The sequence below is a fragment of the Choloepus didactylus genome, chromosome 10, assembly GCF_015220235.1.
Source record: "Choloepus didactylus isolate mChoDid1 chromosome 10, mChoDid1.pri, whole genome shotgun sequence".
NCBI lineage: Eukaryota > Metazoa > Chordata > Mammalia > Pilosa > Megalonychidae > Choloepus > Choloepus didactylus.
The window spans coordinates 68,350,170-68,372,135 of NC_051316.1; the positions used below are offsets into that span (position 1 = coordinate 68,350,170).

The window sequence follows — 21,966 nt, forward strand, 5'->3', positions numbered from 1 at the left end:
AGTAAAAATTTGGGAACAGCGTTAATGTCTAATAGGGAGCTAGGTAAATAGTGAACTGTTAAGTTGATGCAATATAATATAGCTCTTAAAATCATAAGCTTATAATGATATAAGAAAATGCTCAGGGTATAATTAACTGTAAATTGAAAATGAAGGATGCACATAAAAACATAGTAATTTCAATCAGGTAAAATATATATGAATTAAAAAAGGTAAGTTATCACTGATCTTCACTTATGCTTTATATGTATTTTCTATGTCCTTTACTGTGACTATGTATTACTCTTTTAAGCATGAAGAAGATGCTGGTAAGACTGAAGAAACTTTGTTTTTCTTAGAGAATTGTGTTTACAGAAAAATCATGCATAAAATACATATACCATCCTATTAATACCTTGCATTAGTGTGGTACATCTGTTACAACTGATGAAAGAACATTTTTTATAATTGTACTACTAACTATAGTCCAGCATTTACAATAGGATTCAGTGTTTGTTTAGTCCTATGTATTTTTTTTTTTAATTTTTATTCCAATAACACACAACCTTAAACTTCTTTTAACCACATTCACATTACATAATTTCAGTGCTGTTAATTAACATTCACAATGTTGTTTCACCATCTCCACCATCCATTACTAAAACTTTACAATGAACCTTAATAGAAATGCTGTACAATTTAAGCATTAATGTCCCATTCCCTACACCCACCCTAGTCCCTGGTAATCTATAATCTAGATTCTGACTCTGAGTTTGCTTATTCTAATTATCTCATATCAGTGAGATCATACAATATTTGTCCTTTTATGTCTGGCTTATTTTGCTCAACATGATGTCTTCAAGGTTCATCCATGTTGTCTCATATATCAGGACTTCATTCCTTTTTATGGCTGAATAGTATAGGTATATACCGCATTTTGTTTATCCACTCATTGGGTGATGGACACTTGGGTTGCTTCTGTCTTTTAGCAATTATACTTATAAGTATTTATATACTTAGAAGCAATATATACAGAAGCAGGGTTTTCGGGTCATATGGTAATTCTATATTTAGCTTCCTAAGGAACCGGTACATTGTCTTCCATAATATGGTTACAACCATTTCACAGTCCTACCAGTAATAAATGAGTGTTCCTATTTTTCCACATCCTCTCCAACACTAGTAATTTTTTTTTCAATAGTAGCCATTTGAGTGGGTGTGAAACGGTATCTCATTGTGGTTTTGATTTGCATTTCTCTAATAGTCAATAAGCACCCTCTCATGTTTTTTTGGCCATTTGCATATCCTCTTTGGAGAGACATCGAATTATTTAAGTCTTGCTCGTTTTAAAAATGGGTTGTCTTCTTCATTGCTGAGTTGCAGGATTTCTTTATATATTCTGGATATTAAACCCTTATTGGATATGTAGCTTCTAAATATTTTCTCCTGTTGAGTAGACTGTCTTTTCACTTTCATGTCCTTTGCACAAAGGTTTTTAATTTTGATGTGGCCCCATTTATCTATTTTTTTCTTTTGTTGCTTGTGCTTTGGATATAAAGTCTAAGAAACCAGTGGGAAGACACAAGATCCTGAAGATCTTCCCTGTTTTCTTCTAGGAATTTTATAGTCCTGGTTCTTATATTTAGGTCTTTGACCCATTTTGAGTTGATTTTTGTATATAGTGTGAGTTAAGGGTTCCCCTTCATTCTTTTGCATATGGGTATCCAATTCTTCCAGCACCATTGTTGAAAGCACTATTCCTTCCCCACTGAGTGGATTTGGCAGCCTTGTCAAAAATTAATTGGCCACAGATGTGAGGGTCTATTTCTGAACTCTCAATTCAATTCCATTGGTCTATATATCTATCCTTGTGCTAGTACAATGCTGCTTTGACCACTGTAGCTTTGTAATAAATTTTAGAGTCAGGAAGTTTGAGTCTTTAAAGTTTGTTCTTTTTCAAGATGGCTTTAGCTATCCAAATAAATTTGATGGCTGGATTTTCCATTTCTACAAAGAAGGTGGTTGGAATTTTGAATGGGATTGTGTTGAGCCTGTAAATCGCTTTCGGTAGAATTTACAACTTAGTAATATTTAGTCTTCCAATCCATGAGCATGAAATATCCTTCCATTTATGTAGGTCTTCCTTGATTTCTTTTAGCAAAGTTTTGTAGTTTTCTGTGTACAAGTCCTTTACAACCTTGGTTAGATTTATCCCTAGATATTTGATTCTCTTGGTGGCTGTTGTATATGGAATTTTTTCTTAATTTCCTCCTCAGATTGCTCATTATTAATGTATAGAAACACTACCGACTTTTGTGTGCTGATCTTATACCCTGCTACTCTGCTGAATTTGTTTATTAGCCCTAGTAGCGTGTTCCAGATTTGTTGGGACTTTTACATATGGAATCATGTCATCTGCAAATAGGGAAAGTTTTACTTCTTCCTTTACCATTTAGACACCTTTTATTTCTTTTTCTTGCCTAATTGCTCTGGCTAGAACTTTAGTACAATGCTGAATAACTGGTGACAGTGGGCATCCTTGTCTTGTTCCAGGTTTTAGAGGGAAAGCTTTGTCTTTTACTGTTGAATATGATGTTAGCCATGGGTTCATCATATATACCCTTTATCATGTTGAGGAAGTTTTATAAAGAAAAGATGCTGGATTTTGTCAAATGCCTTTTCTGGGTCAATTGAGAGGATCATGTGGTTTTCCCTCATCATTCTATTAATGTATATTACATTAATTAATTTTCTTATGTTGAACCACCCTTGCATACCTGGGATAAGTCCCACTTGATCATGGTATATAATCCTTCTAATGTGTTGTTAGATTTGATTTGCTAATATTTTGTTGAGGATTTTTACATCTATATTCATAAAAGAAATTGGTCTGTAATTTTCTTTTCTTGTAGTATCATTATCTGACTTTAGTATTAGGGTGATGTTGGCATCACAGACTGAGGTAGTATTCCTTCCTCTTCAATTTTTTGGAAGAATCTGAGCAGGATTGGTATTCATTTTTCTTGAAAAGTTTGGTAGAATTCACCTGAGAAGCCATCTGGTTCTGGGCTTTTCTTGTTGGGAGGTTTTTGGTGACTGTTTCAATCTCTTTACTTGTTACTGGTGTATTGAGATTGTCTTTTCTTCTAGAGTCAGTGTAGTTTGTGTGCTTCTAGCAATTTATCTGTTTCATCTAGGTTGTCTAATTTGTGGGCATACAGTTGTTCATAATATATTATAATGATCCTTTTTATTACTGTGGGGTCAGTAATAATGTCCCCTCCTCATCTGATTTCAGTTATAGGTATCTTTTCTTTTTTGTCAGTCTAGCTAAGGGTTTGCCAATTGTATTGATCTTTTCAAAGAACCAACTTTTGGTTTTGTTAATGTTCTCTATTGTTTTTTTATTCTCTACTCATTTATTTCTGAGCTAATCTTTTTTTCTTTCCTTCTGCTTGTTTTGTGTTTAATTTGCTATTCTTTTTATGGGACCTCCAGGTGTGCTGATAGGTCTTTGATTTTAGCTCTTTCTTCCTTTCTAATGTAAGCATTTAGGGTATGAATACTCCCTCTGAGCAGTGCCTTTGCTGTGTCCCATAAGTTTTGATATGTTGTGTTCTTGTTTTCATTCATCTCAAGATATTTACTGATTTCCCTTGTGATTCCTTCTTTGACCCACTGATTAAGAGTTTCTTTAACTTTAATATATTTGTGGATTTCCCAGTTCTCTCTCTGTTACTGATTTCCAGCTTCATTCCATTGTGGTCAGAAGAGATTTTTACATACTTTCAATTTTTAAAACTGCTTGAGACTTGTTTGGTGATCCAAAATGTGATCTGTCCTGGGGAATGATCCAAGTGCACTTCAAAGGAATGCATATCCTGCTGTTTTGGGGTTCTGTATGTGTCTGTTAGGTCTAGTTCATTTATCATGCTATTCAAGTTCTGTTTCCTTATTGATCTTCTTGTCTAGATGTTATCCATTGATGAAAGTGGTGTATTGAAGTTCTACAACTTTTATTGTAGAGATGTCTATTTCTCCTTTCAGTTTTGCCAGTGTTTGCCTCACATATTTTGGGGCACCATGGTTAGGTGCATAAATATTTATGATTATTATTTCTTCTTGGTGGTTTGACCCTTTTAATATTATATAGTGTTCTTCTTTGTCTCCTATAACAGCTTTCGGCTAACAGTCTATTTTGTCTGATTTTAATATAGGTATCCCAGCTCTCTTTTGGTTTGCATGGAGTATCTTTTTCCATCCTTTTTCTTTCAACCTATTTTTGTCCTTGGGTCTAAGGTGAGTCTCTTGTAAACAACATATAGTTGAAGATGCTTTTTTAATCCATTCTTCCAATTTATGTCTTTTGAGGAGTGTTATCCATTAATATTCCATGTTATTACTGTAAAAAGAGTACTTAGATCAGCTATTTTGTCCTCTGGTTTTTATGTTTTGTATCTTTTTTTTGTCTGTTTTCCCTTATTGCAGGCTCCTTTTCTGAACAGTTTATCTTTTGTGATGTATCTGACCAATACCTTTCTCATTTCCATTTCTATATATCTTTTAAGTACTTTCTTTGTGGTTACCCTGAGGTTTATATTATACAACCTATGTCTATAACCTAGTAACTTGGAAAGATACCAGTTTAACTTCAGTAGCATACCTGTTCTCTGCTCCCAAATTCCTCTGTTTCCCCTCTTTATGTTCTTTTTGTCCCACATTATCTCTTTATATTTTGCATGTCCAATATTAGGACTTTTCCTTATTCACTTGTCCTATTTCCTAATTTTGGACATGCAAACTCTCATTCACTTTTGAAGGACAGTTTTACTGGATAAGGAATTTCTGGCTGGCAGTTTTTCTCTTTTAGTACCTTATATATATCATACTTTTCACTTCCATGGTTTCTGATGAGAAATCTGAACTTAGTCTTATTGAGTGTACCTTATATGTGAGAAATCACTTTTCTCTTGCTGCTTTCAGAACTCTCTTTATCAATGGCATTTGACATTCTGATTATATGTGTCTTTGAGTAGGTCAATTAAGGTTCATCCTATTTGGAGTATGTTGCGCTTTTTGGACATGTCTATTTAGGTCTTTCACAAGAGTTTTGAAATTTCTGGCTATTATACTACTTCCTCAAATATTCTTTCTGCCCCTTTTCCCTTCTCCTTTTGGGACTCCCATGATGTGTTGGTATGCTTCATGCTGTCACTTACACCCTGAGCAGTGTTCATTAGATACTGCTCATTTTTTTCTTCTATTTTCTCTATCTTTTCTTCTGACTGTTTGATTTCAATTGTCCTGTCTTCTAGTTCGCTGATTCCTTCTTCTGCCTGTTCAAATCTGCTGCATGCCTCTAGTTTATTTTTAATCTACATTATTATTCCTTTCATCCCCATCGTTGTTATGTTTCTTTTTAAACTTTCTAATTCTTGTTTTTGTTCACAAATTGTCTTCTTAATCCACCATTAGTTTATTTCTATCCATATTTTCCTTTATCTTCTCAAATCAATTTAGGAGATTTGTTTGAACTTCTTTGACTGTTGTTCCAGAATCTGTCTCCTCTGAAGTTTTAATTCGTTCCCCTGACTGGGCCATATCTTCCTGTTTCTTAGTATGGCTTGTAATTTTTTGCTGATGTCTCAGCATTTGATTATTTTGATGAGCTAATTCTGAAGCCAGTTTCTCCATTGCCTAGTGTTTTATTGTAGATTGGCTGTACGTAAAGGCTCTTCTTTGATGCTTGGTCCAACTTAAGTAGCCCGTGTTTAACTGTTCAGATTTTCTCAAGTCTTCTGCAACTGATTCGTATCCTGAAAATGTGGTACAACTTTTAAGACTGCTCTTATATGTGCCATTGTTTCACCTCCAAGAGAAAGCTTCCTTTCTTCTGTTCCTTCTCTGGGAATCCTGATCTGTTCTGCTTTTGTGCAGAATTTTCTTCCCAGCTCTTACGATTTACTTAAATTCTCTCCCTCACTCAGTGCCCCCTTTTCATTACACTTTTAGGTGCTGGGACCCATCCATCCTTGTTTCCTGTGAGGCTTTTCTGTCTTCAGTTACTTCCCCATTAGGGTATACGGATGTTCAAAACAGCCCATTTCTTTGTTTAGGTGATCTGCCAACCAGAGTCTGGGTTGAGTATGTGCACTTCTCGCCAAAAGCTCTGCTGCGGTCTCTTTAATTTCCCGAGGGCCCTTTCGTATGCACTTGCTGGCCAACCACTTGTGTTCCGCCCAGGGTCTCTGCAGAATTGGGTCCCTGTGCCTGGTTATGTGTGGAGTTCTAACTCTGCTGTGAGTGGCTCTATGGTCTGCATCCATGGCAGGGATGTTTCTGTGCTGTTCCCATGCGACAACTAAGCTGCGTGGGACCAAGTGAGGGGGAGGAGTTCAGACTGGCAGGACCAAGGATTGTAGGTCCTCTGTGTGTGTGAATGTTGTCTTTTCCGTTGATTCAGCATTTGTGGAGTCTTTCTCCAGTCTCTAATGTCCTCCAGAGGTCCAAGCAAGTGGACATATCCTTTTGCAGCTGTTTCTGAAAGGAGACCTTCAGGGGATGTTTTATGTCACGATGTTGATGACTTCAGTCCCTGAAGAAACTTTTATACTCAATATATTGCTAACAACATTATAAACTGGTATAAATTTACAGATAACTGTTTGGAAAAGAAACATAAGATATATATCAAAAATCATTAATGTTCATAACCTTGGATCCATTAATACTGCTTGAAGGAATTTATCTGTCATAAAAAATTTTAAGTTTTTTTTTTTTTTTTTAAACTTAAAGGTTTGAAGGCCCTATAGTGGTAGAAAATTGGAAAAAATATAAAGGTCCAAGTAAAGGGTAATGGTTAAACTGAAATAGTGACATGAAGAAATGTTTTGAGGTCATAAAATATAAATTGAGACCTATGAAGAAACCCAGAAAAATGATTACTATTATTCTCTTATTAATAGCTGCCTACTCTGTGGCAAGCATATATGGCCTTAAGATGGAAGAAAATGCCCAAAAAGACAAAAATGAATATTTTACTAGGACAATTTTGTGAAATATTTGGAAGAGAACATAAAAAAATGAAATGTTTGGCTTGTAGGAGTAAGGGTGTTTTTCTTTAAACTTTCATTTCAGGTGTGTGTGTGTGTGTGTGTGTGTATACACGCAACTTAAGAACAATGAACAAAAAGCATCTTGCAAGTACTTAGAATAGTTACTTTTCAAAATTATGAAAAGTGTGTAGCAGAACACTTGGAAGTTTTTGCAATTTATAAGATTTATACTACAGATACTTCGGAGTATTTTGTTTTCCTTATTATAGGAGACTGACCAAGAAAACAACTCCACGTTGTGTACATAGTGGAACTGAAAACATTGTCTATACTAGGGACACCCTTACTTTAAAACATGTACCTTTTAAGGCTTTCATTCTTTCATCTGTTTATTCATTCATTCAACAAAACTTCGTCCAGCCACCACCATGCATTAGGTAACGTGCAAGGCTTTGGCAAGTTCCTGTTCTCGGGGAATTCACAGTCCAGCGGCAGACGGATGTGCACGACCCTGACAACTGGATGATGTGCAGAGGGTATACAGGAGCAAGAGCCCCAAGTCAGGCTCAGGGGAATCAGAGATACTAGAGTTGGAGGTGAGACTGGAAGGATAAGTCCTAGTTTTCCAGGGAGACAAGCAGTGGAGACTTCATTTGTGCGGGGCCCAGCAAAGGAGAGAAGTACAGGAGGCCAGGGCACCGTCAGAATTCACAGGTACTTCAGACAGTGAAAAGTCAGGGCAGGGTTTTATGCATAGATAGTGCTGTGGTTGAGGGCACAGACTGTGTTCAAATCCTGGTGCTCTCATTTACTAGTTATATGAAATCTGTGCCCTTCATTTATCTTATCTCAAAGTGGGGATGATAATAGATATCCCATAGGAGCAGTGTGTGGCTTAAATCTATAATGTGTATGTACGGTGCAATGGGATACACTATGGAAAGGAACAGATATTATCATATATATTTGGTAATGAAAGTGTATGTGACAACTATATTCAAGATGTTCAGTGAGAAAGTAGACGGACTTTAGTAGGTTTTCAATAGCCTAGTTCTCCTGGGAATGTGTCTCACTTTCTCAGAGGTTGCCACTCAGGTTTACTTGTCAGACTACTTTCATTTTTGCCAGGTTAAATGAAATGTATGATAGAGATACCAGCACGCCTTCCTAATCTGACCTACCTTAGAGATTTTTCTTATTGAGAACTTCAGTTTGCTTTACGATAAAGATAGATCTCATCTTCACCAGCAGAGATAAACACATGATAGGGCATTTTCCAAGGTAGGAGACAAGATATTTGGGCTGGGTCTGTTCCAATCTGTTTTACAATCTAAATGTCACCTGAGGTTGGTGGAGATTTAATTAGAATAAGAATATAGAAAAAATACTGGAACTACCAGAATATCTCAGTCACTCCTGAATACTGAATATTCATAACATGTTGTCAATGCTTTTATGTAAGTGAAATTTTTAAAACGACTTCAACACATTTAATCTGTATGTAGGTATGTGTTTCTGGCTGCCTAGGGATGACTTATTCTTCATTAAGAAAACAGAAAGCGGAGTCTGAAACTGAATGTTACTCCTCGTCTTCATTTTCTGTTAGCATTGGTTAGTTTCAGGATCAGAGACCCTGCTGTTGTCTTCATGGCTTCTAAGAAGACAAAGACACAGACTGAGCTTGTGTGTACCATTTTAGAACTATCTCTACTCACCCTACAGTGATGTCAAAAATGTTGCTTCCAACAGAGCTGGACACGGCCATGTCCCCCAGCCCCTTCCGGGCCACTATGACACTGGTGATGAGATCAGGGATGGAGGTCCCGGCGGCCAAGATAGTCAGGCCCATAATCTCCTCACTGATGCCAATCGTCTCTCCAACCTAAATGCGATGACAGGGGCAAACCCGTGAGTGCTGGAAGCCACAAAAGCATCAAAACCACAGACATTTCAGTGCAACCACTTTTTAATCATTTTCTACTCTGGGCTGTGCTGAGCTTACAGAGATGAATAAGCCACAGTGACTGCCCTACAGGAATTAAGACTTTCATGATATTCAGACCCAAGAGGTCAGGAATGTCCACATGAAGATCAAACAGATAATTTCAAATAAAAAAAGAAGTACAGAGGGGTAGAGAGCAGGCTTGATATGGTATTTTCCAAGAGTGAACAAGGGAAGCTGTATGATTAGAGTTCAAAAAAGGTCATTTGGTCACCGAGTCCATGAGTAGCACCTGATGGTGGCACTAAGTCCTGGGGCAGATTTGAGGACCCTGACATTTACCACTGAAGGCGGAGGACTGATGCCCACTGTCCCCATTTTTCCTTAACATTCCCCAGTGTCTGGAACCTACTCTTTAAACACTATTTGCCTCTACCATTTTCCTGGGAAACTTGATTTTGGATGTTCCTGGGTTTGATAATAAAGGACTGTAAATCAGCCAGGCAGCCAGAACTCAGTCCAAGTCTGGTTCTGGCATTTATAAAGTGCTTGGCCCACTGACAACTGAACGGACTGGGTAAAGTCTTTGGTCCTCACTTTCTTATCCATAAAGAGTGGATAATAATACCTTACTAGGTAGCTGTGAGCTAAAAGATAATTTATGTAAAAGTCCTTTGTAAATAGTATGTCATTATGAGAAAGAAAGGTGGGGGCCGTTGTCATATTTTATTTTGGCCTTTGCGTTTTAGGACTGGTGAGTTTTATTTAGGAGGGTTGACTTAGCCTCAGATGGGTGTTCCTTTATTCTCTTGAGTAACTTATTTGTCTTCTTGGATGTTTTAAAAGCCTTATGTAACTTCTGGAAGTGATGAACTACAGTTCTGAAAACGTTTAAGACAGTGTTTCTATTTGGTTTCTAGCAGTTTACCTGATGACATTCAGCATTTTTTGGAATGGATTTTAAGGGCTGAAGTACCATATATGGATAAAGGTTTTGGGGGAATAGAATACTCTCATTTCTAAATTCCTTCTTTGATTTACATGTAGGATCCTGGATCCCACTAGTTTAAAAGCATAGTTGGGAGCTATTTTTATTTTGATGGTTGCACCTGTTCAAGAACCAGGTGAGCTGAACTATTTTACCTTTCATCAGGATACACAGATTTGCTGCTCCTCATTAAAAAGTGAGCTCCATGTGAGCAGGATCATTGCCTTACTTGCTATGGTCTTCCCAATACCCAGAGCATAGCCTGGTAGACAGACTCTTGATAACTATTTGTTGAATAAACAATGTACATACTTAGACAATTTCACTGATTCCTCTAGGAAAAGTTTTTAAGGTAAGGGTTCTGCTTGTAAGTGTCCTACTAGAGCAAAATATTCTCTTTGATGACTAATTTTCTTGTTTTATTTGGAGTGAAACATAGAGACTGTGAAGATGCTGACTAAATAAGTTCCAATCTCATTCTTAATCTAAATTCCTAGGGGCAGTTCTAAGGCAGCGACTATGGCAAATATTATTTGCATGTGGAGTTTGAATGCCACAGGAGACACCCAAATGCAGGCAGTGAAGGGCGGCAGTGTGGTGGATGTGGGTGAGAGCGCTGGGTGCAGATCCCAGCATGCCGCTTCCTAGGGCTAAGTATCCAACTTTCCTAAGTCTGTCTTCTCATCTGTAAAATTAGAATAATAATAACCACTCCCCCCCAGACTGTTATGCACCTAAAGCAAAAAGCACAGTGTACAATAAATATAAGCAATTATAATTCAGACATTAGCCCTTCCCTCTGCAACTTGACTGTGGCAATCAGGGGCCTGGCAGCAGGGACAGAAGCTAGTTTACTAGGGTTAATCCACAACGTGGGAAACCAGATGAATAATGAAGAATCTTCATTATACATCAAACCCCTGATGAAGCTGTGAGGCTCTAGAAACTTTCACCAAAAGAGAACTAGTCTTCACAACCTCACTGTGAGAAAAATGTACTGAAGTTGACTTTTGGTGAGTCAGAGGAAAGATGATGGGACATGGATAGAGCTGCACTCGGACACACTTGGGGAGCATCAGAGAAGTTTAAAGCTAGAAAGGACATCAGCCGTCTCTTGGAGAATTCCCTTATTTTCGACTAGAAGCAAAAGATGGGATCAGTCAGTCCAAATCCAGTGCTACTCCTTGCCTTTGCTAAAGTAGGATCTGCTGAAATGTAGATGAGACATACACAAGGTCTGTCTGTCTTTGACTTTTAGAATTAACTTCTCACACAAGATGCAGAATAGATTTTAATCACAGGTTTTCTTTCCCCATGAAAATTACTAAAGTAAAGATTCATGATAGTTTTTGTTATTTTCTTTTTTTTCTAAGGGCAAAAACACAAACTGTTTCATGTAAAGGATTTCTTATTTTTATTTTAGGCTAAAACAGTTCCCAAAGAGATGTATCAAATAGCATTTATTATTGTTAAAACAGTGGATAACAAAATAGTTGAATACTACAGGGTACCCTTATTATCTTTATAGCCTTTATAGTTCAAAAGTACAAACAATAGGAATTAGAACTGTAACAGGAATCTTTGCTCTATTTAAATCTATTTAGGTCAGCTGTCAGGATGTTTTGAGAGAAAAGCATTTCTATAGGAAAGTGGAAAGAGAATTTTCTCTTCCATTATTGGATATTAGGGCTACTGCTTATGCACTTAATATTTTGGGCCTTTTTGTAATTATTATTGTCCTGGGCATTGCATTTGCATTCTCTCTCTCTCTTTTTTTCTTTTTTTTCAAGAGAATGAAAATGAAACAAGATAGCAGAATTAGGATAATCATTAGAAAAGAAGAAGATTGAAGCCTGTAGGATGATGTTTTCTAAGATGGCTTAAGAGAAATATCTAGTATATATCAGCAAGTGAAGAAAACCTCTACTTTTTCCTTTATCAGCACATGAAAGAATAAAACATGATTATTAGGAATAGCCATTATATGTTATAAATGGCCAACAGTCCTTTCAGTCTGGAAATCTAGAGGCTGAGAAGCAGGCCCTCTTCTGCAGTGATTTCTGCCATGTTCTGGTAGCAAACGTTTCTCAATGAATGTAGAAGATAATGACTTCAGGGCAAACAGAACTTCTTCAGGAAGCCAGTGATTTTTGGAAATATCCAGAAAAGAAATCTGAAGTCAAATGGCAATAACATAATTATGGCAGGAATAATATAAAATATCTTACAGGAATAATGCTGGGTGTCTCAGCCAAGGTTTCCAGTGGATTTTGCAAGTGCCTCGCGCTCCTTTTTTATTAAGGTATACTTTACCTATAGTAAACTTCACCCTGCAGGCTGCAGAGGGCAAGATGGCCTTCAGGCTTGCCTCTCTCAGCATGACTGTCAGGGGCTGTGCTGCTTGAACTCTGAGTTACAGGAAAGGCTGGGAGATAATGGGAAATTAACTGGAGTAAATTCCTTTAGTTCTGGAATAGGTAACTTGTCCATGTCAGATCCAATACTGTTTTGACAGTGTCAGAAAGTCAACACGTTGGCCAACCACTTGGGCATCAAGAGCAGAGAAAATCCAGCCAGATGGGTGTCACTATCAAGGTCTTACCTGGTGTGCCCACCAGACCATCAAGTAAGAGAATATTGCAATCCAGGTGATGGAGCCGAAGAACGTAATGGGAAAAAACTTCCTTGATGACTGCAAGAGAACCAGGAAAAGGTGAGAGTGTCAGTGTTAACCAACTGCGTTGGATCTGACAGTTCAAAGCTAAAACCATCAATGCAGCCATGTCTCCTTCATTTCTTATAGTTGCTAGGATTAGCAACCAAAAGGCCCTCCACTACCACAGTCAGACAATAAGTTCTCAGGAGTGTGGAAATGGTTGGAGTTGACTTCTGGAAGCTGGTTCCCTGAGATGGAGATCTCTTGAAGAGACCATCTGTTGGTTCCTGCTGCTAGATTCTCAGATTGCCTCTGCTCCTGCCCTCTCCAGGGCCTGGTTTTTCAGCCTTTCCTTCAATCTTTTAACTGCCCCATATCCTCCTTCCCTCTCCGGTTCCTTTTTCTTTCTCTTGCCCAAGTTTACCAGAATCAGTTTCTATTGCTTGCATCCTAGTAATACTTATGATGCCCCAAAACCTATGGAGTTAATTACATTTAACAAGAGACAGGAAGGATCATAGGTTGTTCTGGTTTGCTAATGCTGCCCATTATGCAAAATACCAGAAATGGATTGGCTTTTCTAAAGGGGGTTGATTTGGTTACAAAGTTACAGTCTTAAGGCCATAAAGTGTCCAAGGTAAGGCATCAACAATAGGGTACCTTAACTGAAGGATGACCACTGGTGTCTGGAAAACCTCTGTTAGCTCGGAAGGCTCGTGGCTGGCATCTGCTTGCTTCTAGGGTACATTTCAAAATGGTGTTCTCCAAAATGTTGGGGTGTTTTGTCCTCTCTTAGCTGCAGCTCCTCCAAAAAGTCACTCTTAGTTGCTCTGAGGTCCTTGTCTATGAATTCCTTTATAGGACTCCTGTGATCCAATTAACTTCCACCCTGAATGGGCAGGGTAAAACCTCCATGGAAATTATCCAATCAAATGTTTCACTCACAGTTGATTGAGTTACATCTCCATGGAAACACTCAAAAGAATTCCAATCTAATCAACACTAATATGTCTGCCCCCACAAGACTGCATCAAAGAACATGGGGGACATAATACATCCAAACTGGCATATAGGTTTAAAATTGAGTGGCTTATTTTACGGTCCCATGAGTGAACAGGAAAAGCCACTCAGAAGAGGCCAGCACCATGGCAATCTCATGGCAGTCCATGTGCAATCTCGGGTACAGGGTCAGCACTTTCAATGTTCCCTTCGAGCATCAGCCATAATGAGACACTTAAAATGAGGGTTCCTTACCTGACTCCACTAAAGGCAAATCCAGGCTTGCACTGTTGTGGTGCTCTGCTGATGCCCTTTCTTGCAAAATGGGGGCCCTTAAAACAGGCTCAGATGGCAGAATGCTGCCAGAGAGCCTCTCACCTATATTGCTGAGCACTTTTTATTTCCAAGTTCTCCACTTTGAGAAGAAAAAAAAATCCCATTTTTGCTTTGATAATTGCCATCCAATTTCGTCCACGGAAACGAATCCTGGAGTTGACTTGGATGAAAGCTATCTTGATTGCATGAAGGGCTGACCTTGGGCAGTCAAGTAGAACACTTTTAGCCATGGCTTTTGTGAGCTTCATTAAAAAGGCAAGATAAACTCCTGTGTGGTAACCTTTTGAATATCTATAATGACAAACACACCCTCTATTGCTCCAAACCAGCTTTATGTCCTCTTAACAAATTTCAACTTTCAATATATGTTTTTATTATTCACAAGCTTCTGTTACATTTAACAACAACCGTTCCTCTCTTTTAATGATTGTTGCTTTTTTGGGCTGTTTGTTAGCTGGGGTGTCTGCAAGACCAAACGGGCTTGACTAAGTTGGGGGAGGGCATCAGGCCACAGTGGGTAGCCAACACCTTACTCTCAAATGTTTCCCTCACCTCATCCTTTTCTTAGAAGGAAAATATTTTGGCTAAGGACTCAGACCACTTCCAGGCATCTAAGCATTTTGATAGGTTGTGGTAAAAAAGTAATCAATAATTTAAAGTACAAATTGAGACTAGAACTTCTATAAGGAAATTCCTTTAAAGCTGGGAGTTTAGCTGTATTCTAGAAACCAGATGCCCTGAGTCTTGGAATTGCCAGTGCTAAGAAATCAAGTTTTCTCGGGCAAGGCATTTAGCTGGCTGGAGTTCCCATCCTTTCCTCCAGTAAGTCATTGTTTACGGGCTCTTGGTGATGACAAGGGCTTCATCTCCCATGGCCATGCTCTGTTACAGGCACTACAAGGGCCTCTTCCACAGTGTGGGGTCACACGTGATCTGAGCAGCAGTTGGTCCGCTCTATTCCGAGCGTTCTATGAAGAGGCGCTGTCTCCACACTTTATAGTAGACGTATGTACCAGATATTCTCCTGGGAGACTCCTCATTTCTTAAATTACTCTCTTTCCCAGTTAGCTCATTTACTAAATGTGTAATTATTTTATTTTTGTACCTCTGAATTTCTGTTCATCAAGATATATTCATAAATCAGAATCGAATTCTTTGAACATACTTTTCATCTGAAAAGTATCACTGAGCTTCAGAACATTCCCAGTCAAAAGGTAGAAAGCAGGGAATAAGAGTAAGGATTTAAAGATGCTAAATTTAAATCTAAGTTCTATTGAAAATTTCTCTAATTCAAAATTTGTGTTTACGATTCTTAAGAAGCCAATTAGTAATCACTGAGCATCTAAAATGTACCTAACATTGTATTAGGGGGCTCACTGAAGAAAAAAGGTTAAAAATAATTTTTCTTTGTGAATTTTCAGGGTCTTCATCATAAGCCAGGGGTAGGCAAAGGCTGGGCACCTTCCCTGTGCCCAGATCTTGAGCTAGAGATGAAATTCAAACCTAGATCTGGCTGCCTGTACTGCACGTGCTCCTAACAGCTAGGTTATACTGACTCCTTCCTAAAATATCACGGCTGATAATGTTCAAAATACCCCAAGCCACAGACACAATGATGACCATTATCATCATCCTAGGCTCTGCCCTTAATGTCAGATAATAAAAAGAGCATCAGGGAGATATGGACTGGCATTTCAGCTGTACCACCACCCACTTCATCCAACCTCCTGCAAGGCTCCGGCTTCGGAAGTAGCAACCCTTTATGCCTCAGTATTTTGATTAAACACTCTCCAACTGTCAAACTACCTTAACATTTCCAATCTCACAGCCCAGATAATTCCTTCTTTTTTTTTTTTTTTGAACTAATCTTTTTATTTGCACTCTATGGTCTCATTCCAGACGTTGCTTGTACTGTCACTTAGTTACCAGACTCACTGGAAAAACAAAAGCCTTTCAAGCCAAGGACTGACATATCAATTTATGGTTAGTAATGGTGGCTTATCCTGACATCTGCTGGGATAGGCCTGATGCTAATTAGCAAATAAGCAAATTGTGCTCATGTGCCGGCCATTTAGTTCCCAACGTAATGGTTTATTAGTTTAATTGGCTCATGTTCTCATTAGAAGCTTTTGGTACATCAGAGTGATATCTGCTTGGCTTGAAAAAAGTTGCTGAACATTCGCTGTAAATTGGCCATATCCTTACTGATTTAAATTCAACAAATATTCACTGAGCTTCCACTCTGTGCAAGGTTTTGGGGCACACATAGTCAGCAAAGTTCGTCCGACAATCCTATTAAGGCCTTTGGTTCAGGTGACCTGTACTGAAATCCCTGCCCCCCAGTCAACAGCCGTTTCCTTAGGCAAATAATTTAATCTCTCTAAGCCTCAGTTTTTTTTTTTTTTGGTCTGTAAAATGGGGTAAATAATGTCTAATTGCTCTGAGGACTTCATGTACATAAAGTATCTAGCTAAGTGTCCGGAACATAAGAAATGCTCAATTAATAGTGGTAATTGTACTTAGGCAATATCAACCTCATTTTCATTTTTAAGAGGTGAGGAAACTGACACTTAGAGAGGTGACTGACTGTGCTGAAGAAGCAGCTGGGCATTTCTGCTGTGGGAGTAACAGGCACAAGATGGAGAACTTTAGTACTGACATAGTAATTTCCCTCAGGAAAGAGCTGAATTAGGACACCTAGTCTTGGCTCTGCCTTTTATTAGCTGGTGTGCTTACACAAGTCATTTAACTTCTCTGGGTCTCAATCTCCTCATCCTTGCTAGAACAGTACTCAGCATGTAGTAGACACTCAATAAATACTTAGTAGATGAATGAATGATAGAAATTGCAAAAATCTAGCTGGGTTCTCAGGTTGCTTCCTAGCTCTAATGGGTCATGTTTTGAACTTTCAGATGCATTCCTGTTTTGTAAGAACACCCAGTCTAGGCCATCAGAGAACATATCTTTTTGGGTTTCTGTTATTCGCCATTTTCATCAAAGACATGTTCTCATTAAAGCTTATATTTTAGTTCTTTAACTCTTAAAGAGTTAATTTAAGGAAACTACAAAAGTTAGTTCTTTAACTCTTAAAGAGTTGATTTAAGGAAACTACAAAAGCGGAGCCCATATTAATTATCTGAGCTTGAATTATGCATGATCCAACAAACTCTCATATAATTTGAATACAAATGTAGTAAAAAATAAAAACAGTGTGTGTATTATTTACTCTGAAACTAGAAGTATATGATTAAAAAAACCCATGTTTTCCTTGTAATTTTTGTCAAGGTTTTGGATGTTCCTTTCCGTGGGTAATTAAAAACCTGTTGAGGGGAGAAACCATGATGGCAGCTAGGTGAGACAGGCCTAAGGAACACCTCCGTCGAAAACACTAGATAAGGACCAGAGAGTGACCCAGAATACCGGTTACAGCGATGTGCCAGCTGGACGAGATCTGCTAGTTCCCAGGGGCCGTATACTTGGTGAAACTGAGAGTCTGCATTCTGAAATGAGTGAGTAAGCTGGCTGGAAGTCCCGCAGCCGTACAGTGATCTGGGGAAGTCAGGGTTTGGCGTCTGGAGACCAACAGACTCTTTTAATAAAAAAATAAAAAAGGGGAAAACCCAGGAGTGGCTGCAGGTGCGATCGTGGGAAACATGCAGTGAAACACAGCCAGAAGGGACTGGGCTAGCCTCTCGGTGTCTGGCCTGGAAGATAGCCCGCTGCAGATAACCCTGGGGCCGGGGGAACGGAGCGGAGAGCCAGAAGCCGAAAGAATCCCCGCAGCTAGCAGCTTGCTCCCGGGAGGGCTGGATAAACTCCTGCCTGGGGCCGTGCCCACAGCCCAGAGCCCCGCCAGTTGTCCCGGAGCTGGGAAGGAGGAACTGTGCTAGGAGGGAGGTGTGGAGACGCCCCGTTCGGCCATTTCTGCATAAGGCTGAAAGTGAGCCAGCTCAGCCTGGCGGCCTGGGGCTTCCCTTGAGGGACGGCACGCGCTGATGACGTAGCGCGGCATTACCTCAGCAGAGGTCCTGGAGGATCGCGGCTGGGCAGGGGGACCTGCTCGGAGATCCCAGAGACACTATGCCAAGTCCGGTGGTTTGTGGGACATCGAGAGAGAGGGGCTGGGGCTGAAATGAAATGAAGGCTTGGACTCTTGCGGCGGCCTTGAATCTCCGGAAACCGGGGGGGTTTGAATATTGAGGCTGTCCTTCCTCCCTGACCACCCATACAAGTGCCCCGCATTCAGGGCGGACAGCTCCAGCAACACACCCAGGCTGAGTTCTCCGGCTGGACCCCACAGGAATCATTTCCCCACACACCACGGGGACAAGGTGGAGAACTGACTTGAGAGGTATAGGTGACTCACAGACGCCATCTGCTGGTTAGCTAGAGAAAGTGTATGTCACCAAACAGTGTTTCTGAAAAATTAGATAGGTCTTTTTTTTTTTTCTTAACAAATTAAAAGAACCCTGTTGAGCAGAGCAAATGCCAAGAGGCCAAAAACAACAGAAAATCTCAATGCATATGATAAAACCAGACGATATGGAGAATCCAACTCCAAACACACAAATCAAGTTATCAGAAGAAATAAAGTTCCTCACAGAATTAATCAAAGAAATACAATCGAGGAACGAAAGCATGGCAAAGGATTTAAAGGACATCAAGAAGACCATGGCCCAGGATATAAGCTACATAAAGAAGACCCTAGAAGAGCATAAAGAAGACACTGCAAGACTAAATAAAAAAAGTAGAACTTATGGAAATAAAAGAAACTGTTGGCCAAATTAAAAAGACTCTGGATAATCACAATACAAGACTAAGCTGAACAATATCTCAGTGCCCTAGAAGTCCACAGAACAGAAAATGAAAGAACAAAAGAAAGAATGGAGAAAAAAATAAAAAAAAAAATTGAAATGGATCTCAGGGATATGATAGATAAAATAAAACATCAAAACTTAAGACTCATTGGTGTCCCAGAAGGGGAAGAGCAGGGTAAAGGTCTAGAAAGAGTATTCAAAGAAATTGTTGGGGAAAACTTCCCCAACCTTCTACACAATATAAATACACAAAGCATAAATGCCCAGCAAACTCCAAATAGAATAAATCCAAATAAACCCACTCTGAGACATACTCTGATCAGATTCTCAAATACTGAAGAGAAGGAGCAAGTTCTGAAAGCAGCAAGAAAAGCAATTCACCACATACAAAGGAAACAACATAAGACTAAGTTGTGACTACTCAGTGGCCACCATGGAGGCGAGAAGGCAGTGGCATGACATATTCAAAATTCTGAGAGAGAAAAATTTCCAACCAAGAATACTTCATCCAGCAAAACTCTCCTTCAAATTCGAGGGAGAGCTTAAATTTTTCACAGACAAACAAATCCTGAGAGACTTTGCCAATAAAAGACCTGCCCTACTTCAGATTCTAAAAGGAGCCCTACCAACAGAGAAACAACAGAAAAAAGAAAGAGATATAGAGAATTTTAACAGACATATATAGTACCTTACATCCCCAAAGCACCAGGACACTCATTTTTCTCTAGGGATCACGGATCTTTCTCCAGAAGGGACCATAAGCTGGGACATAAAACAAGCCTCAAGAAATTAAAAAAAAAAATTAAATATACTCAAAGCACATTCTCCAGCCACAATGGAATACAAATAAAGTCAATAATTTTTGAACTGTAACTCCACTATTTACTTTCTACATGATATAAATTACACAAACCCTAATGACAAATCAGTGGTTTTGAACTCAATGTAAAATATGTAATTTTAGACAACTATATAAAGGTAGGGGAATGGAGAAGTATAGGAACATAGTTTATGTGTCCTATTGAAGTGGAGGTGGCATCAAAGAAAAACAAGATTGATATGGATTTAAGAGGTTAATTTTAACCCCTACAGCAAACACAAAGAAACTATCAGAGAATGTAACCATAGAGATGAATTGTAGAGTTCGGGTTAAGAGAAATGGGGGATGGGGCAATGGGGAGTTAAGAAATGAGGGTGGAGTTGCTGTTTGAGGTGAAGGGAAATTTCTAGTAACGGATGGTGGGAAAGAGCATTACAACATTCTAAAGGTGATTAATCCCACTAATGGAAGGCTAGGGAGGGGGTGGAATGGGAAGATTTAGGCTGTATATATGTTCCCACAACTAAAAAAAAAAAAAAAAGACAGTCTAAACAGATGACGATTGAATGCCAAGGATGAACTTGGATGGAATTGGAGGATAGAGGACAGGTGGCTCAAAGGGACACAGTTGAGACATAAGGAAAAGGAAATATAGAATGTAAGCTTTGTATCATTGTTGAACCTGTTGTACTTCTTAGCTGCGCTTAATGGGATTGCATAAAAGAATGTTCTTGTTCACGGGAAGTGTATACATGAATTATAGTGTATGTTCAAGGATGTGTGCAGCTAGCTCTCATATGTTCAGAAGACAGAGCAATAGATGATGGATGATAGGGAGGGAAAGAAATAGCGATGTGACAGCATGTTAAGGTTGGTGGATTGAGCTATCAGGGGAGGGGGATCAGGGTATGATGGAATTCTTTGTATGAGGTTAGTATTGTTTTTGCAACTGTTCCTATAACTTTGAATTTATTTCAAAAAAAAAACTGAATTAAAAAAACAAACAAAACCTATTGAAGAGAGAGGCTTGCAAGGCCCTAAGGAGTAGCAAATATCTATTAATTAATTAATAATTCTCTCCTCTCTCTCTCTATTCCCTGGATATTTGTTTTCAAGAGCCATTATGACAATAGATGAGGTCTGTGGTAGATTGCAAAAATGTCCACAATACTTTGCAATCCCTCCCCCAAGAGGAGGTCTGTTTCCCTACTGTCTGAATCTGGGACAGCCTCATGACTTGCTTTGACCAATAGAATGTGGTGGAAGTGACAGTTGTAAATTTCAAGCTAGACATCAAGAGGGCTTTGCAACTTCCATTCTTGCTGCTCTTGGAACTTTGTCACCACGTGAGTAAGCCCAGGCTAGCCTGCTCAAGATTTAGAGACCACATGGAGCACAGTAAGCTGTACCAGCTGATACACTCCTATCCCACCAGCCTCCCATCATGGGAGGGAGTCCCACTGAAACCAGCACAGCGTCCTGCTAAGCCCAGCCCCAATGGCCAATTCACAGGATTATTGGCTAAAAGATGCCTGTTGTTTTAAGCCACTAGGTTTTGAGGCAGTGTTATTCAGCAAAAGCTAACTGATATAAGAGCAAATCTAATAAAACATGCTGTTCTAGCTATGATCAAGAAGCCACTTGTTTGCTTTTATATCAACTGGCATGGTCTCTTTCCCTTGGCATTTGTATATACAAGGATGAGTCTATAATTTATCTTCCGTATAATTTATCTTCCAAACCAGGATGCTTTGAGAGCCAACTTGGACATATGGTCACCTCACACTTGCAATATCATATTGAAGATTCTTTATTTATACTTTCTGTAATCACAGAACGTCACAGTTGGCAGGGAATTCAGAGATCTTCCAACCCTGTATTTCACGGAGGAGGACAAATAAGGTCCAGAGTGGAGAAGTGACTTTGTCAGGGTTGCACAGCTCATGAGTTGAGGGGGAAGAACCACAGCAGTCACTGTGGTAGAATGAAAACGTTCTGGTGTTAGGATCACTGAGAGGAGGAAAACTTTGCCAGGCCTTGTTCTAAGACAGCCCAGGGCTTGGAGGTATTGGCACCCTCCTCCTGTTCCTGTGCATTTTCCTGATTGTTTTCGGTGGTCATGGGCTCACCTATTATTAGTCACTCAACCCTCATCTACTCTGGACCCCACTATGCTGGGTCTTTTTCAGGGATTTAGAAACCCACATCTGTCTTCTTGATTTTTCTCCCTGGGGCTGAGCAAAGGTATAGGGCTAAACAGCAAAGTGATAGAAGGAGGAAGAGAGAGAGAATCTCTCAGAAATGTCAAAGTGATGTAACCAAAACAAAACAAAAAAATTGAACATATTCCAAATTGGTTGTAGATTTTCAAAAA

The 21,966-nt window shown here is 39.2% G+C and overlaps 1 protein-coding gene and 1 long non-coding RNA gene across 6 annotated transcripts in view; one reads left to right on the top strand and one right to left on the bottom strand.

Moving 5' to 3' along the window:
- Positions 1-21,966, top strand: part of LOC119504756 — a 122,567-nt gene that overhangs the window by 31,560 nt on the left and 69,041 nt on the right. The gene's annotated exons all lie outside the window — the stretch shown is intronic.
- SLC24A2 (solute carrier family 24 member 2) overlaps positions 1-21,966 on the bottom strand; it is a 281,439-nt gene that overhangs the window by 10,333 nt on the left and 249,140 nt on the right. For all 5 annotated transcript variants that reach the window (XM_037797268.1, XM_037797269.1, XM_037797267.1 and 2 more), the window contains 2 exons: positions 12,567-12,656; positions 8,750-8,916 (listed from right to left, as the gene is read on the bottom strand). In XM_037797268.1, the coding sequence (XP_037653196.1) occupies positions 8,750-8,916; positions 12,567-12,656 (257 nt within the window). The remainder of the gene's footprint in view (positions 1-8,749; positions 8,917-12,566; positions 12,657-21,966) is intronic.